Here is a 16108-nt window from a genome sequence, read left to right on the forward strand (position 1 = left end):
ATACGGGATGGCTATTGAGGATCTAATGCGACGGGGTTTAACCTACATCGGGAAGGAAGATTTTTTCCCAGCCTTTCGGCAAGCCTGCGATGCCGTTTTTATTGAAAAAAATATACGGGCCGGTTTTGAGGCTACTGGGCTAATTTTTTTAAACCCTAATCGGGTTATTTCACAACTTGATATCGTTAAAATCGCACGTTCTCCTACCCCAAACCCCGGGCTACCTAACCTATTTTGGGTATCTAAAACACCAAAAAACATTAACGAGGCTGTGTTATAGTTTATTTTCGTACGTAATAGGATCTTTACCCACCAATTTAGCTTGCCAACTAGGATTTTAAAGGCTGTTAATAAATTAAGCAAAACTACGTATAAGTTATTATATAGGGTGGCTATATTAGAAAAGAAGGCCTTAGGTTTTCGAGAGATAAATCACGTGTTTTTTAAGCGTCGACGGGTAAAAAATAAATAATTATAAAGGGGAGGACCCCTTACTTAAGAGGAAAGAAACGCGTTATTGGCCTAAAAAGACGGTGTTAACGTTGAAGGCGATATTACAGTTGTTGAAGGTGGTTTTGTAAAAAGGCGACGATAAGGTTAATAGTGCTATGGCATTTGTAGTAATATAGGTTATAACGCGCGAACTTGTTAAGCTGAATTAGAAACTTTTAATTATGAGAATTAGACTAATTTTTAATTGATTTTAAACGTTGTTATTATATAATAAATGATTTAATTAGATGGGTGTAAAATTGTGGGCCTTTGATTTGTGTGGGCCTCTGATTTGTGAATCACGTTATCTTTTTTTCTTCTTTTCCTTATTCTACCTACGTTAAAAACATTTGTTAAGACCCGGGTTCCGGACAGTCCAATTCCGCAATACCTAGAAACAAATACATTAAGCAATACCTTGACACCTACGCTGTCAGATACTGAATTTTTTTTGTACATTCCATTAACGTCGCACAAGGATCTTCGCTTCGTTGTACGCTGTACCGTAACAACTCATAAATTCACCCTGCCGGCCTTTCTCCTTTTACAATTTCTTCTTAGCTGCTGAGCCTCACTGGACGTCATCACGCACACTTTTGGCCAATTCTGTTGTACAACCGACACGCAAAAAAAAAAATTACTAAGAAGAGAGAGAGGGAGTCATCACTACACCGCAGGAGGATCCACCTTAACTCACAAGGAACGAAGCGGCAGCGCATAATTTATTATTATTTCTGGACGTGCCCGACAGACAGCCCAAACGTGGGGATCTGAAAGTTAAGAGGCCGGATTTATCGTACGAGATATATAAAAAGTATATATATATCTCTGTTAGAGCCTTCTTTCAAGTCAATCGCAAGCTAAAAGGCAGAGAATAATTAGAGACGAGTGTATAACTTAACTTACAGGGGGCTGCAGCAGAGCAATATCAATCCTCCTCGTCTCCTCTTAGAGGACTATCTCACTTGGAAATCTGACGCTTAGGAAAATATCCATTTCCCCCAACTTAGAAATACCCAAATCAGCGACCTGCATTCTGGCCTGCCACCTCACCATTTTTACCGTGAGCTATTGCAACATCAGTCCCCCATACCCGCCCTGTTTAAGTCCTGGTCTACCACCTAGGGCAACGCAGACGCACAGCACGCGCGCAGAGGGCAGCTGGCCGTGCCCCGTACCTCGACGTACCTCTGTCAGAGGGCCGTACTAGTGACAGGCCTGTACTTGATTTATATCACTGCTACTTCCTGCTGGTTACTGCTCGGCCGCACCCTTGCGTTCCGGACCGCAATCGACATCTACATACGTCGTGGGAAGGCGCCGAGTATTCCTGCAGCCTCGAACTTGGCTTCGATTTTAATAAGTAGCCTTCCCCGGTGTGTACATTCACTACACATCTACTTCACGTCTAAACCTACCTATATACATTACTTACATCCATACATCCATACGTACTCGCTTACCTACCCTATCTATTTACATTCACCCCCCCCAATTCCCCTTTTCCTGGGAGGTGCCTGTATGAAAAACATATCCGGAAAAATGAGGCCCACAAGTTCAGCCCTCCTCATATAGACGCTGTCTCATATATTTCTTGTACTACACGTACTACCAACGATTCACGCGTGGGCTGGCTTCCGGCCCCCCCTCGAAACCTATATCATGACTGCAACCCCCAACAATATCGATCCTTTACGTCCCAGCGTCGACTCCCGGGTATCTTCTTCTAATACGCCGATCATGGCTGCTCAGGGTTCTCTGTTGCGGCGGCCACGTCCAACTCAAGTTCAGACTAGCCACCCTCCTAGCACGCAACCTAGCTCGATGCCTACCTCAGCCATCAGTGCCTCGACGGCGGCGTCTGGTTCTTCCCAACATGATTCTCCTATCATGTCCCCAGACCATGCGGTGTTAACCAACACCAGCAGTTCCATCCAACCTTCGCCGGAACCTTACCGTGGCCAAGGCCCTGATGTCGAGCAATTCCCTCCGCCCTTCCACCTTGGCGATCCTCTCCTCGCTTGCAAGTCCAGCGGCAACAGCTCGGCCAACGCTAGCATTGCAGCGACGACTGGCAGCTCCATGGCAGAAGCCCTGAACAATAGCCATTCTTCTGGCAAGGGTTTAATAAGACGGCTCTCCAATCGTGCAAGTAAATTTGCCAGGACTCGACGTCAGTCAGCAGCGGCACCTATGAGGCGGGAAGGAAGTATAGGTCCCGGAATTCTCCGACGCAGGAGTGACAGCACCAACACGGCCCCTGCGGCGGAGTCTGTCCTGCTGACGGATTCCGACGACGAGTTTCACGACGAGACGAACGAGCTCGGCTCGATCTATGGCGCAGAGTGTATGGTACGGGATTTCTCTTCGGGAAGCGGTGCTCCATCGCTAGCAGGTTCTGCATCATTTGCAGATGTTGCTACCGGGCCCGTCGTACCCATGGCGTTAGTGAAAGGGACTTATCTTTACAAGATATCTAAGAAGAAAAAGTCGAAGCGGCTGCTCTTCATTCTCGAGGCAGCCGCCGGTAAGGTAATCTGGGAGAAGGGTCGTTCTACCAAGTGTATCTATATTGATGATATCAAAGAGGTCAGGATAGGTTCCGACATCCGGCAGTATCGGATTGACTATGGCGTCCCAGAATCTGAAGAGGGTCGCTTCTTTACTATATTCTACGCAGTTCCCGACAAGTCTAGGAGCAAGACGATGCACTTGATCGCCGAAGATGAGGAGACATTCGCGCACTGGGTTAATGCTCTGGACTTAATATCGAAGCATCGAGAGGTACATATGGCCTCGTTGATGGCGTTTAATGATAGCGCTATCCGTGGATATTGGAATGGTGAGATGACGAAGCAATTCGAGAACAAACAGCACTCGCCCGCTCAAGAGGAGATGGACTTCCCCGGTGTTGAACGCGTTTGCAGAAATCTCCACATCCACATGGCCCAGAGGGATCTCCGTGCCAAGTTCGCCGTTGCTGACACCACCAGGTCTGGCCGACTAAACTTTTCCGAATTCCAGGTATTCGTCCGTGAGATGAAACGAAGAGAAGACATTCGACTGCTGTATCTCAAGCTGGCTTCAGATGCAGAGCGGGGAATCACCTTCATGGAGTTTATACGGTTCATAAGGGACGAACAATGCGAAGACGTCGATAGCAATCCCAGCTTTTGGGAGAATAAGTTTCTTCGTTGGGCTCGCCGAGCTGGCGGATTCAGGGTAGAGACGGCATCGTTTCAGCGCCTCGACAAGGACTCGACTACGATGAGCGAGCAAGCTTTTGCGGCCTATTTAACGTCAAAAGATAACTTCCCACTTGTGCGCCCGCCGTCTGAGTACTCTCTGGATCGACCCTTCAATGAATATTTCATCTCCAGTTCTCATAACACCTATCTAGTTGGCCGTCAAATTGCAGATGTCGCCTCCATCGAGGGTTATATTTCGACTCTTGTCCGCGGTTGCCGTAGCGTTGAAATCGATTGCTGGGATGGATCCGATGGTCAGCCGATAGTCAAGCACGGATATGCCATGACTAATGCCATTTCGTTCCGCGAGGTGATCAACACTGTCAATAAGTACGCCTTTGCTGCAAGCCACTTTCCACTCTGGGTGTCGCTCGAAGTTCACTGCAATGCACCACAACAAGAGGTCATGGCCGACATTATGAAGGAGATATTTGGTACTCGCCTTGTCACTGAACCCTTAGACCCATCCTCGAATACGCTCCCATCGCCCACGGAACTAAAGGAAAGGATCTTGATTAAGGTGAAAGGGACGCATCGAAGTGCCACGCGTAACGGTGGTGAGGCTACAGGTCGTCGACGCGGGAACAGCCTGACCTCCCCTTTCTCAAAGCCGGTGTCCTCTGACAATACATCTATTCCAGCTCAATTCTTATCAAGCCCGCTCCTGGCTCCTACCGGTCAAACCCGGCGTGGTGTAGCGTCAAAGCGTGTAGATACCATTAACGAGGGCGAGGTGCACGACACTGTCAGTAGCAGCACGAGCGAATGCGACAGCGAAGAAGAGAAGAGCGGCAAGAAGAAGACTAGCAAGATCGTCAAGAGCTTAGGCGAGCTCGGTGTCTACTGTAGTGGCGTCAAATTCCACGGCTTTGAATCGGCAGATTGCAAGAAGAGCAATCATATCTTGTCTTTTATGGAAGGCACATTTAGGAAGCATTCTAAAGCTTCAGATTCTAAGTTGGCCTTGGCCCGCCACAATATGCGCTATATGATGCGTGTATATCCCCAATATTCCCGCTTATCTTCTGACAACTTTAACCCTTTGATGTACTGGCGGAGGGGCGTGCAGATGGCTGCGCTCAACTGGCAGACCTTTGACCTTGGCATGCAGTTGAATCAAGCCATGTTTGACGGCGGCACTGATCAGTCCGGGTACGTCTTGAAGCCTGCGTCGATGCGCGAGATACGCATACTCCCCGACGGTCTCCCTCTGGAAGCCATTGGAAAATTGGAACGCCAAAACATGTCCTTTGACATCGATATCATCTCGGCGCAACAACTCATTCGTCCTTCCAGCCTGGGTTCTAGCCGCACTCTCGATCCGTACGTCGAGATAGAAATCTTTCACACCAACGATAAGCGAGACAAGCATGACAGCATGGCGGGCATACCCATACTTACCGACACCCCACTCAAGTCTACTACATCCATTGTTAAAGAAAACGGGTTCAATCCCGTCTTTAACCACAAGGCTCATTTCAACGTCACGACTAAGCACCCCGAGTTGCTCTTTGTCAGATTCAGCATCAGGCTTTCCACTGACGGCGAGTACACGTCCGGTCGCAGTGCCCTTATTGCAACTTATACAGCAAAACTCGACAGCCTCAAACAGGGTTATCGGACCTTGCCATTACTGGATTCTAACGGGGATCAATACCTCTTCTCGACCCTGTTCTGCCATATCAAAGTTGACCCTACGACTAGCGTATACGTGTCGAAAGTAAACGAGAACAACGGCGGCGAGGCCGCTGTCGGCAAGTTAAAGCATATTAGTCGAAATGTGTTTAACAGATCAACTGCTAACAGCACGAAATCGAGCTTTGAAAAGAGCGTCGACGGCGATACACAACCACATTTCATTTGATCCAAGCACACCTCTATAAGCGAGGCCGGCCTTGAGTCATATTGTACTTGTACATCTTTTATTTGAATTAACAGCCCAGTTTCGATGATTTCCTATTTTGGTTTGAATCTATAGCGAATACCCTCATCGGATCACATACTCTCAAAAGGGAGGCGGCGTAGTACGGCCATAAGCGAATTTTTACGATCTGGTTTTGCATTTTTTTTTTCGAGGGCGTTCCATATCAGTCGTCCACTCGAAGTACTCCCTCTGAGCAGAGCCTCGGGAGCACGAGGGATTGGCGAGAAAGGCATATCATTGGTGTTGAAGGGCAATTTCAAGATAGATCTGGGAAATGACAAAAAAAACTCTCATTTGTTTTTCACATGGACGGTAGCATTCGGGTCAAAGGTGTTTTATTTGGCAAGGGGGTTTTATGACGACTTTTCTTAGTGATGAGGACACTATTCAGAGCATTTTATTGGACTTACATATTTGCATTCGCTTTTGCGAGTAGGACTTAGGGTGCAAGCTGAGGCGCAGGGTCGCAATGGACCAGCAGCACAAAGAAGAATCAATTCCAGGTGAAAGATTCATCATAATCTGACCGGGGGCTTGGGGGTTTCGGTGGCAGGGGCGGTTCTTGATATCTCGATGTGCATCAAGTTTTCACTTCGACACTCCATTTCTCCCGAGCAGGTTCTTCTTCAACTAGCATTGGCATGTCGGCTCGCATTTGCATGAACTCAGATAAACAATACCTGTGGCTCGCGCTGCACACTATGTACTGGATCCACAGCGATTCTGAATTACACAAAAGCTGCATTCATTCGCCGTCGTGTGTCTTTCCGTTGTATCGTGTCTTGGTCATCATGTTTATCACTGTCTTCATAGGTATTTCTATATTTTATCATTTGTGATAGTAGACTATCATAATGATGGCTGTCCACTAACGTGTTGGTAATTATTTACTAACTAACTGCTGACTACGAGCTAGAATCGATAGACTGTACAGAGGCTTTGAAGTGGCTGCTTACCTTTTACTTTTTAATGTAACGGGCTGCCAAAAGCGGTAGGAGTTCGTCCGCTATGGGCCATGGCGCGTAAGCATACCTTGCCCATAGGATGTCGATAGCTTGCCCAGACGGTGGGACTCGGCTGGGTTGGGTCTCGGAAATAATGTAACTCTACGGAAGTATATTTGGTTTATTGGCTTCTCATACCTTGTTCAGCCTCGATTGGGTCTTATTTGCCGTTTCGGGCGAACCCCATCCTCGGGACCTGGGAATATGTGGAATAGTGTAAGTGTACGTGTACAGTATGCATATTAATGCATTGTATGCAATGCAGCCCCCTCTTGGGTCTTACATACATACAGCTCATACAATTTATACAGCCCAGTACAGTCCAGTATCATCGCACGACGCGTCCAGTCCCGTGGGTCCTCCCAATCTAACAGCCCCGAACATGATCTGATCTGACGTCTAGGTAGCATATGTGACTACCGTACTAGGCAGGCCGCCGGAACTGCGGGATATTAATCTTGAAGTTACTCGCGGCAGTTTACCGTACCTATGGGTCCATCATAGGCCATGGTTGAAGTCGGAAGGTTTACCTTGAGGACAGACCCAGAGGATAGATCCTACTCTAGCTGTTTACAACGTAAATGCATGAAGTGTTGGCATTTGAACCTGTCGCAGCTGGGGCGCGAATTACCAGGTAGCTGTTTTATTACCGGGCAAGTTTCCTGGATACGGTAAGCCACCGTCAGCCCAGCCTTCCAGTTGCTGACGCTTAGAAGCTTCGAAGAGAAGTTAGCTCCGGAAACTTGGCTTACTCACCAATCCCGTCGCCCATATGAGGGTAACTACTATGTAAGTGTAAGAGACGGATAATGCGGACCACATGGCTTAGGATATGTATACACATACGTATACGCATATGTAGTGGCATGTGCAATAACCCAAACGATAGAAGCCTACCTACATATATACCCAGGTAATATCCGTCGTGGACGAATTACCTACGTCGTATTATAATACCCAACGCAGCAGCAGGTGTGGGTAGTAACGAGAGAGAGAAAACGGGGGACAGGGGAAGGGAAGGGAAGGGAAACAAAACGCGTCTCTCAGCTTTCAGCAGCTGCTGCCGACAAGAATCCCATGTCCTTGGAAGCGAGACAAAAAAAGCAAAAGATATAGGAATAAGTACCACGCTCAGCTGCAACAAGCTGCAACAAAAAGCCCCCGTGGCTATAACGTACAGCCATGTACAGCGTGCCTAGCATGCCCAGGACGCCTATTGTTGCTACGGCTTGCTTTATGCAATGCATGAGGCTGCACTCTTATCACATTCCTTCTTACCCAAACGAGCCTGACTCCCCCGCCTCATTGGTAGATGATGCGGGCTTACGGGACGCGCTTCCCAGACATACACCCCTCGACTCTCCTCCCCGTGTTCCATCCCACTGGAGAGATAGGGCAGGGCTACGCATGCAGTGCGTGATGACGAGCCGCTTACGAACCGCATATCCTAGGCGCCCAATGATTTGCGATCCCAAGCCTGTCAAATCCTCGTCAACAGCCTTACCATGCTGTCGGGTCCTGCAGCTCGCTCCCGAGTGTATCCCATCTCACCTTCCTGTTCACCTCAAACCCTGGCCGTGACGTGAGCGCTGGGACGCGGGGGCACAGTAGATGGATGAACACCCATCGACGCTAGCACATGGGGGAGTAAGATGGCTCACGCTATCGCTATCGCATCGCATGGCTAGCTGGGCAGCCTTCCTTGGCTGTCAGAAAAGGACCTGCAGGATCGATCAGCCGTACGTTGTACCACCACGTACGTTATAGGTACGTATGCGGCTTTTGCTTGGGGGCGCGGGATGGGGGAACATACGAAATAGCCCCCCCCTAGGTGTGGTCAATCTAAGCTACCTACTTTCCCCTGATTCAGTTCCGTTCTATTCCGTTTCGCTTCGCTTCGCGTCGGCGTTTTTCTTCCTTCCCGGGTTCTGTTTATCCTCGAATGGAACCTATATCCTGCGCTCCACATCAATACCTAGCAATATCCAATCCTCAGACCGGGGCATCTATCATCTACTTACAGTACTTGATTATGCTAGAGACCCAATCGAGGACATAAGGTGGGTAAGGAGGAGGTGGTGCAGCGAGGTGAATATAGACGATTCAGCATGTGTACAGGTTGCAAGTACCAGCTACAAGGTACGGTATAATACGGTGAAATCCATGCAGGAGTCCTGTCGTCCTGCCGTCCCGCTTCTTCGGAGTTGCCTCGATCGTGGTATGCATCATGTACGTATAACGCCATAGGCTCTTATACTTCGCTACCGATAATAACGACTCCATGTCCTCGGGATTATGATTTATTACTCGTATGTAAACGCCGCCAACTATCTTGTCGGGGCTCCTATCCTTTCCAGGCTCTTAAACTCCGCCGATGGCCCAACTCTGGTTCCGCGGGAGCCATAAACCAGGGAGGGGGCTAAAACAGCCTGCCTGTCTACCTGCCTAAACTGCCCAACTATAACATACAATTCACGTATACGCACATCTGCACCTACATGACTACATGCCTACATGTTACAAAATAACGCGCGGCACTATCTCTTCTTTAGCGGCAGGATCGGCAAGATGCGCTTCCCTGCGTCGACTCCACGAACCGCAGAGACGAACCGCATAGGATCGCCTGCCTTCCTACCTAATCTCGTCGACGGCAGATCCGTTAACGGTGCTAAATAGGGCCTTTCGCAGCGGAAAATTGGCGCGGGGGGAGGGGGAAGCTGCGTGTTGGTTCACCGCTCGGGGCGCGCCAATCATCAGGGATATGGAGGGCTCTCCGCTCTGCATGTATGGGCGCGGGCCGGGACGATGAGCTTAGCGTAAGCACACGCACAAGCACAAGCACAAGTATGTACAGGCACACGAGCATGGAAGCATAGGGTAGGATATATTCTCGTGGAGTGACGTAGTTGAGGGTTAAATAGGTAGTTGGGTAGGCTAGCTGGCTACTTGGCAATAAACAACACAGCAATTTAAACGGAAAACTTGGGATCGGCGGTACTTCTGCGGCGAGCAGTACTGTACTTTGAAGACACCTGGCCATTGTCACTTTGCCATTGAACCAGAAACCCCCTTTCCTGCATTTCTTCAGGTCCACTAGGTTAGGAGATGCATAGTTGGACGCCTCGAAAACATCGATGTGGAATCACAGGTCACTAGATCCTGGAGATCGATGTGCTAGCTGTACTAGCTGTGCTAGCTGTTATCACGAGCATAAGACGGGCTTCGCATCTTGGCTCGGCATCTGTGTATGCATCTATGTATGTATGTAGGAAGGAAGAAAGAGAAAGTCTTACTACCCCGGACTTTCGTGGTTAATTATCGTCTACTTACGTAAAGACGACAACTTCCCCTCAGGCTTTGTTTCGTGTCCCCCCCGAATAGCCTGTAATTCCACGTATGTATGTATGTATGTATGTATGTATGTATTAGGCATGTACAAATGGGGGACCCTTTGCGGTTTTGGACAGGCCCGCATGTGAACTAATGCTTTTTAAAGCAACTTGAGTGGAGGAGACCCCGTGGAACCGGAGCCCGCCCCGCGTCCCCTACCTACAGTCTCTAGCTGCGGTAGTCTCGATAGGCCGACGCCCCTCCTCTCCCCCGGCCGGAGCCAGGCTCCGAGGGATCAGGTTAGATATCCCACGCGCTCCAGGTAGCTAGCTAGACCATAACGCCTCCGAGCCCCGTGCAACGCGAGCCCCCAAAGCCGACGTCTGCCGCGCTGGGCGCCCCGCGGTCCCGCCACATGAAGGCCGCCGCTACTGTAGCAGCCCGAGTCCAGACAGACGACCACAGGTCACGCTGCATCTCTGCGCTTGGGCAAATTGGGCTCGACCGGGCGTGGCATAGCACAAGGACGTCGGGGGTAAGGTGAGGTAAGGCGAGGTAAGCTAAGGTAGGCCAGCTTCGGGAGCGTATCGGCGACTTATGCCCACCGCAGCAGCGGGCGTACCCCACCTTCAGCTGCTCGTGCTGAGGGCGGACTCGTGCGCGAGGAACACGTAGCCGGAGGGATGCCCGAGGCCCCTTTTTGGCTGGCTCGGTGGAATCTAAGCAGCGTGCCTCGTGGACGTATGTATGGTAGGGGAGTTGTTTCAAATTGGAAAATTCCGCCGACAAGAGTTGTGTAATGTAATGTAATTTAATGGATAGTAGCCACGTGATTAATATCAGGCAATCGACAGAAGGTGGATGGGATGGAATGAAACGTGTCATCACGAGCATCAGGTCAGTTGCGTAATCATTGCTTCATAAATTGTAATGGCATGTCCGGTGGCGCTCATGTGGCTCTTCTTCGAAAGGGTATCGGGCTTTGCTACTTACCTGCTTGGTATGGCATGCTGTTGGAGGGACTGCTCCAGCTGAGGGTTGTAACACCGCAGATATGAAGTTGTCGGTGAGGAACATTTATGGTGGCGATAGTGGCTACGAGAGTAGCGTGCGATTACTCGGGCGTACGGACTGGTACGAACGTGAAAAAGCATCAATGTATTTTATTTGTTTCGGTACCTAGCTCTACGTGGTATTTGATAATAATCTCTATTGAACACTGCTGCTACTAAAGCTGTTTGAGACTTAATGCATGTTATTAAAGTTGCAATGGATTTATTGTAGGAAATATGTCTTGATAATAGTATCAAGTGTTGCAATAGAAATGTGCCATTGAGATATCATTTTATATAGAAGACGAACACTAGCGAGACAATGTGAGAAGAAGAAGTAAAAATATACGGACATTAACATATCTATGTTTAGGAGTTTAATTTAATCAATTTAAGTTGCCACCTGTTATTTGTTTCATTGGAGTTAGTTAAACCAGTAGTTATATTCCGTAGTTCACCAAAGTTTACATCCCTTAACTACAACTGTATGCTCACCTTAGTTAAGTCACAACTCTATGTACTATTCTCTTTTAGAGAGCTTGATTTTAAATGTGTTTTAAATATTAATAGTTTAGGTACTTACGTAGATACTTTCTCTTTGCCCTTTTTCGTTTAGTATCTTGAGATGATACTCAATCTACCTTAATCCGTTTTAAACATCATTCATAAGATATTAAAGGACCATGATTTGGTTATAAATTCATTGGGTTATAAATATACGACTTGTTATAACTTGATATAAAATCTCGAATAATGTCAAGGAATAAATGGATCAGGGGTAGATTTAGGGATAGCTTTGTGGATCCTTAGCAACAGTGACTCAGGCACTTATACAATGAGGTAATCACTGCCTATATTTATGCATATATAATTAGATACTGTAATACTGATAATTAACTTAACGACGACGTCACCACTATTCTAGGAATTACAGATTTACGGGGATTAAGTGTGTAAAAGGTATGTGACCCCCTTAAAAGAGAAATGCAGGGGTTAATAGTTCAACTCATCGATCTTAAGATTCACTATATGTGCAACACAAATCAAGGGTATTAAATTGATGAACAATACTTGGTAGTTATAAGGGATAGTTAAACATAAAGCTATTAACTAACACCTCAAGGTTAACAAGGTCATTCATATTCATACACTCATCCGATGGGTACCTAAAACATACTCTCCTACGTAGTTAATCAATCTACTACGTTGCAGAATTTATGTGATACTATTTATCACTAAGATATAGTAACACGGTATCACGAGTGCACCGTAACAATTCCACCAGTATTTGGTAAGATCTAAGATGTCTTACCACAGTTTTATATTCACCACTGTTAATACTGCGTATGAACCGTAACAGTAGTGTTGATTTTTAGTTTATCTACTTGTAGGTTATATATTAGGCTAAAGCTAATAAGAGATAGTTAATGTCTTGTTATATGTACTTTAAGATAGAAGTAATATGGAAGTCGATTAACAGGCTGTTTGGGTGAATTTGACTGCCTTACGAGCCAACGCTACAAGTAAATAGGGGAAATGTAAATTGTGGACTTTTCTTGGTGGGTCATGCTGATATACGAAGTTATCACAATCTCTGGTAACTCCGAACTTTTTCCATTTTATCAGGTCAAAGTGATATGTAGGAGTTTAAATAATGTTATATATATGTATATTCAGCTGTATCGCATTCGAATACTTAAATATTAGTTAGGTTCTGGAAGTACCGTTTAATATGATAGTATAAGATATTGCGATGTCTTCTGGATGTCTAGAATAGAACAGGAAAGCCCCGGGCTGACTGGGCTTTAAGACTATTACCTTGTCTTGATGTAAAGTGTAGGATACTTGTGTTCTCAAGAATTTTTTCATTCCGAAGACAATGAAATATAACATAGTATGCACGATTTTAGATTTATCGTGGAAACATCTTAAGGCCACATAAGAGACGCAGAGAGCAGATAGGCTAGAGATTAAACCAGTTGAAAGGTTTATGAACTAAGTAGGGGATTGGTAATGTAGCATACTATATTTCGACGTATTTAGAATAATTTGTTACAACAAGTATAGCCTTAGTTTCAAGAGTTTAATTAGTTACCTTCGCTAATTGTGATAGTCTTTTGTTCTACTTCATAAACCATGCCACAGTCCATAAGCAACCAAATTATACACAAACTAAAAACCAACCGATACACAGTATACTACCATATTCTTAGATGTTGAGCTCTTAAGTCTTTATTAATATCAAAAGAAAAGAGTGAGAGATGAAATGATGATGCTTAAGTGTTGGCCCCTTTTCCAGAACAGATTATGTAAGCAGCCCCTGACAAGACTTAACTGACATGAGACTTCATTACTTTATATGCAAACATATAAAGAAAGTAGATTGTATTATTGTGTTAGAGTAACTAAAAATGTAGCTCTTCTCGAATATAACCTCTTATGCCTCTAGTTGTTCGAGACGCCTATTGCGTAGACTCACAGATACTATCCCTTTCCAACCCACCCAACACATATACGCTTTCGCACAACCTTCCCAATCTACCGCAAACTCCCCAATCAACGTAAAAATATATATAGTTCACCATATCTCATTCAACTAATCCTGTCCACGTGTCTCTATTCCCAAGAGCGCGAGGGTGGTATTCCAATATACAAATGTTGCCTCAGCAAGAATCATAATACATCTTATCCTTAATCCGTATACCAACCAACGTCATATACCGTACCTTTAAGGTGCTTAAGGTATAACAAACGAAGACGCCGAATATCAATCGTCCCTGTTACATCTGAAACGCCTGAGCCATGCATGCATGAAATGATATCCACGAGCCTAAAAAAGAAGAACCGTAGAGACGACAAAAGCGATGCCACACGCTGTGACAAAGCTTATTCGCCCTTTCATTCATCCCCTCATTCCATCCTTTTCCTTGCGGATCATGTAGTCGATACTCCTTTTCTTACTCCTCAGCCCCCCTCCTTAATCAACCTCATCCTCATCACTACTTTGCCGTTTGGTAGTCCCCTTCGTCGGTGATACACTCCCACTACTCGCACTCTTTACTCCTGTGCTCGGCTTCCTTAATAATCCACTGGCACCACTTCGCGCCCATCCGCCATTCGTAACCACGTTCATCGCCTTACTCTCCGGATCTTCCTCCTCTCCCCTATCCTTCCAATCATTTTCATCGCTACTGCTCTCCTCATCGAACTCATCTTCGATTGCCATACCCTGTCGATTTAACGTCCGCATCGATACCGAATTCGGCGGCTCATCTACGTATAGGCTTGGATCGCGACCTAGCACGCGATCCGCTTTAGACGGGACACGTCGGCTGCTGCGTTGATTTTGGTATTGCGGGGGTTGTGGCGGTAATGATGCCTGGTAGTGTCTCCCGGCACCTGCGTTAGCCCGCTCAACCGTGATCGGGACAAATCCCGGGTCAGGTTCGCCCCATCCAGCAGCCCTTTCCCGCTGTCGCTGTTGCTCGCGCTCTCGAGCCATCCGCTCCCGTGCTGCTATCCATTTGGGATTCGCTTCCCAGGTCCAGCCGTTGCCTGTCGTGTTGATAACCGGGAAAAACCAAAGCATGGGTTTGGGACCGAATAAGTGTAACAAATTTCGCTTGGCACCGAGGTCAAAGGCGTTTGGCAACTTCTCCGAGTCTTGCTCGTCCATATATTCTTCATACCGCTTCCTTGCGCGATACTGTTCTAGCTCCTGGTATGAGACCTGCCGCGGCGGAATATCGTCTCTAGTCGTTCTCACTTCGCCCTCCTCCGGCCTGGTGACGCCAGGCAGTGCGTTCGCATGGATATCCAGTAATTGTTGGCCGTATCTCGGTAACGGGATGCCTTCACCGTTGTGTTGCGCCTCATACTGGTGCTGCAGCGTCTTTCGTAGCGGGCTTAGATAGCGAGTCTTCTCTAAACACTCGATGGTTGTCTGGTTGCGACTTGCAAGTAATATGTGCCAGCCGGTGAAGGCGCCGACGACGAGACCAATAATGCCAGAGATAACGGCTAACATGATGAAGTTGACGGGCATAAGGGTATTAGTATATTGAGTTTGGGCGAACAGCTCGGCGTATACCCAGGTCCCGGAAACGGCGAAGCTGTAAAAACAGAATATAGTGGCATATATAAGGAATAGGAGGAAGGCCTTATGGTTGCGTAGGCCGATGCAGGTAGCCAGCCAGGGGCAGTGATGGTCCATCTTGAGGACGCAGCGGCGGCAGGTCGAGCAGTGATGCGCACGATCGGGTTTTCGGGCCTGGCATTTCTTACAGAAACGCAACTCGCCGTTGGACTTGACGGTAAAAGAGGTAGCTTGCGGTGGGGCGGCGGTAGGCAGGGTAGAATAACCGGACTCGTTGGTGGTGCTACCAGGGTTCGTGAAGACGGCGGTGGTGTAGCACCAATTAAGCATTAAGTAGAGAAAGACGCCGCCGATAGAGGTTTTAGTTCCTATGAATAGATGTTAGCTTTAGGCAAGCTTTAATTCTACCTTTTAACTTCTAAACCTCGATTTTCAACCTCGAGCTTGCGTCGCATAGCTCGGAGTAAAAAAGAAACAATAAAAACTAGACTTGGGATACTAACCTATCCAACCAGGTTTTGACATGGCACTAGAGCCGATATTAACGACAACCCATACGGCCCATGTGGTGATACTATAGACGAAGGCGAGGGGAAAGTAGGTGAGGGCGCCGCAGCAATAGCGCTCGATGCGCCGTGCCCATCTCCGAGCCATATTCGGAGGTGATCGCAACGAGGGCGAAGGGATTCTATCCATGAGGTGATAATAACGCAGGCATATAGTTCAACCCCGTTCAAAACAAGAAGAAGGGAAAAAAGAGAGAGATGGATAAAATAGATAACTAGCGAAAGAAAAAAAAGTGACGTTCTGCCTACCAAAAGAAAGAAAGAAGCAAGTATCACATCATGAAACCGATTCACTAGGTACTTTTTTCTTTTTGGGATGAGTTGCTTACGAACATCCCCTGACGAATTCCAGGATCCAGATTCTATCTAAGTGGACCTGACGTGGACCAAGGAGAG

At 47.1% G+C, this 16108-nt stretch overlaps 2 protein-coding genes across 2 annotated transcripts; one reads left to right on the forward strand and one right to left on the reverse strand.

Moving 5' to 3' along the window:
• Positions 1-2154: 2154 nt before the first annotated feature.
• Positions 2155-5604, forward strand: GL218_06563 (1-phosphatidylinositol 4,5-bisphosphate phosphodiesterase 1; the record flags this gene model as incomplete). Its single annotated transcript, XM_033583284.1, has 1 exon — positions 2155-5604. The coding sequence occupies one exon, from the start codon at positions 2155-2157 to the stop codon at positions 5602-5604; it is 3450 nt and encodes a 1149-aa protein (XP_033433303.1).
• An 8423-nt stretch (positions 5605-14027) lies between these two features.
• GL218_06564 (Palmitoyltransferase pfa3) lies at positions 14028-15800 on the reverse strand (the record flags this gene model as incomplete). The annotated part of the gene is made up of 2 exons (XM_033583285.1): positions 14028-15514; positions 15650-15800. 2 exons carry the CDS (start codon positions 15798-15800, stop codon positions 14028-14030), a joined length of 1638 nt encoding a protein of 545 aa, XP_033433298.1.
• Positions 15801-16108: the final 308 nt, after the last annotated feature.

Source organism: Daldinia childiae (genome assembly GCF_008694065.1).
Source record: "Daldinia childiae strain JS-1345 chromosome Unknown Scaffold7, whole genome shotgun sequence".
Taxonomy (NCBI): Eukaryota; Fungi; Ascomycota; class Sordariomycetes; order Xylariales; family Hypoxylaceae; genus Daldinia; species Daldinia childiae.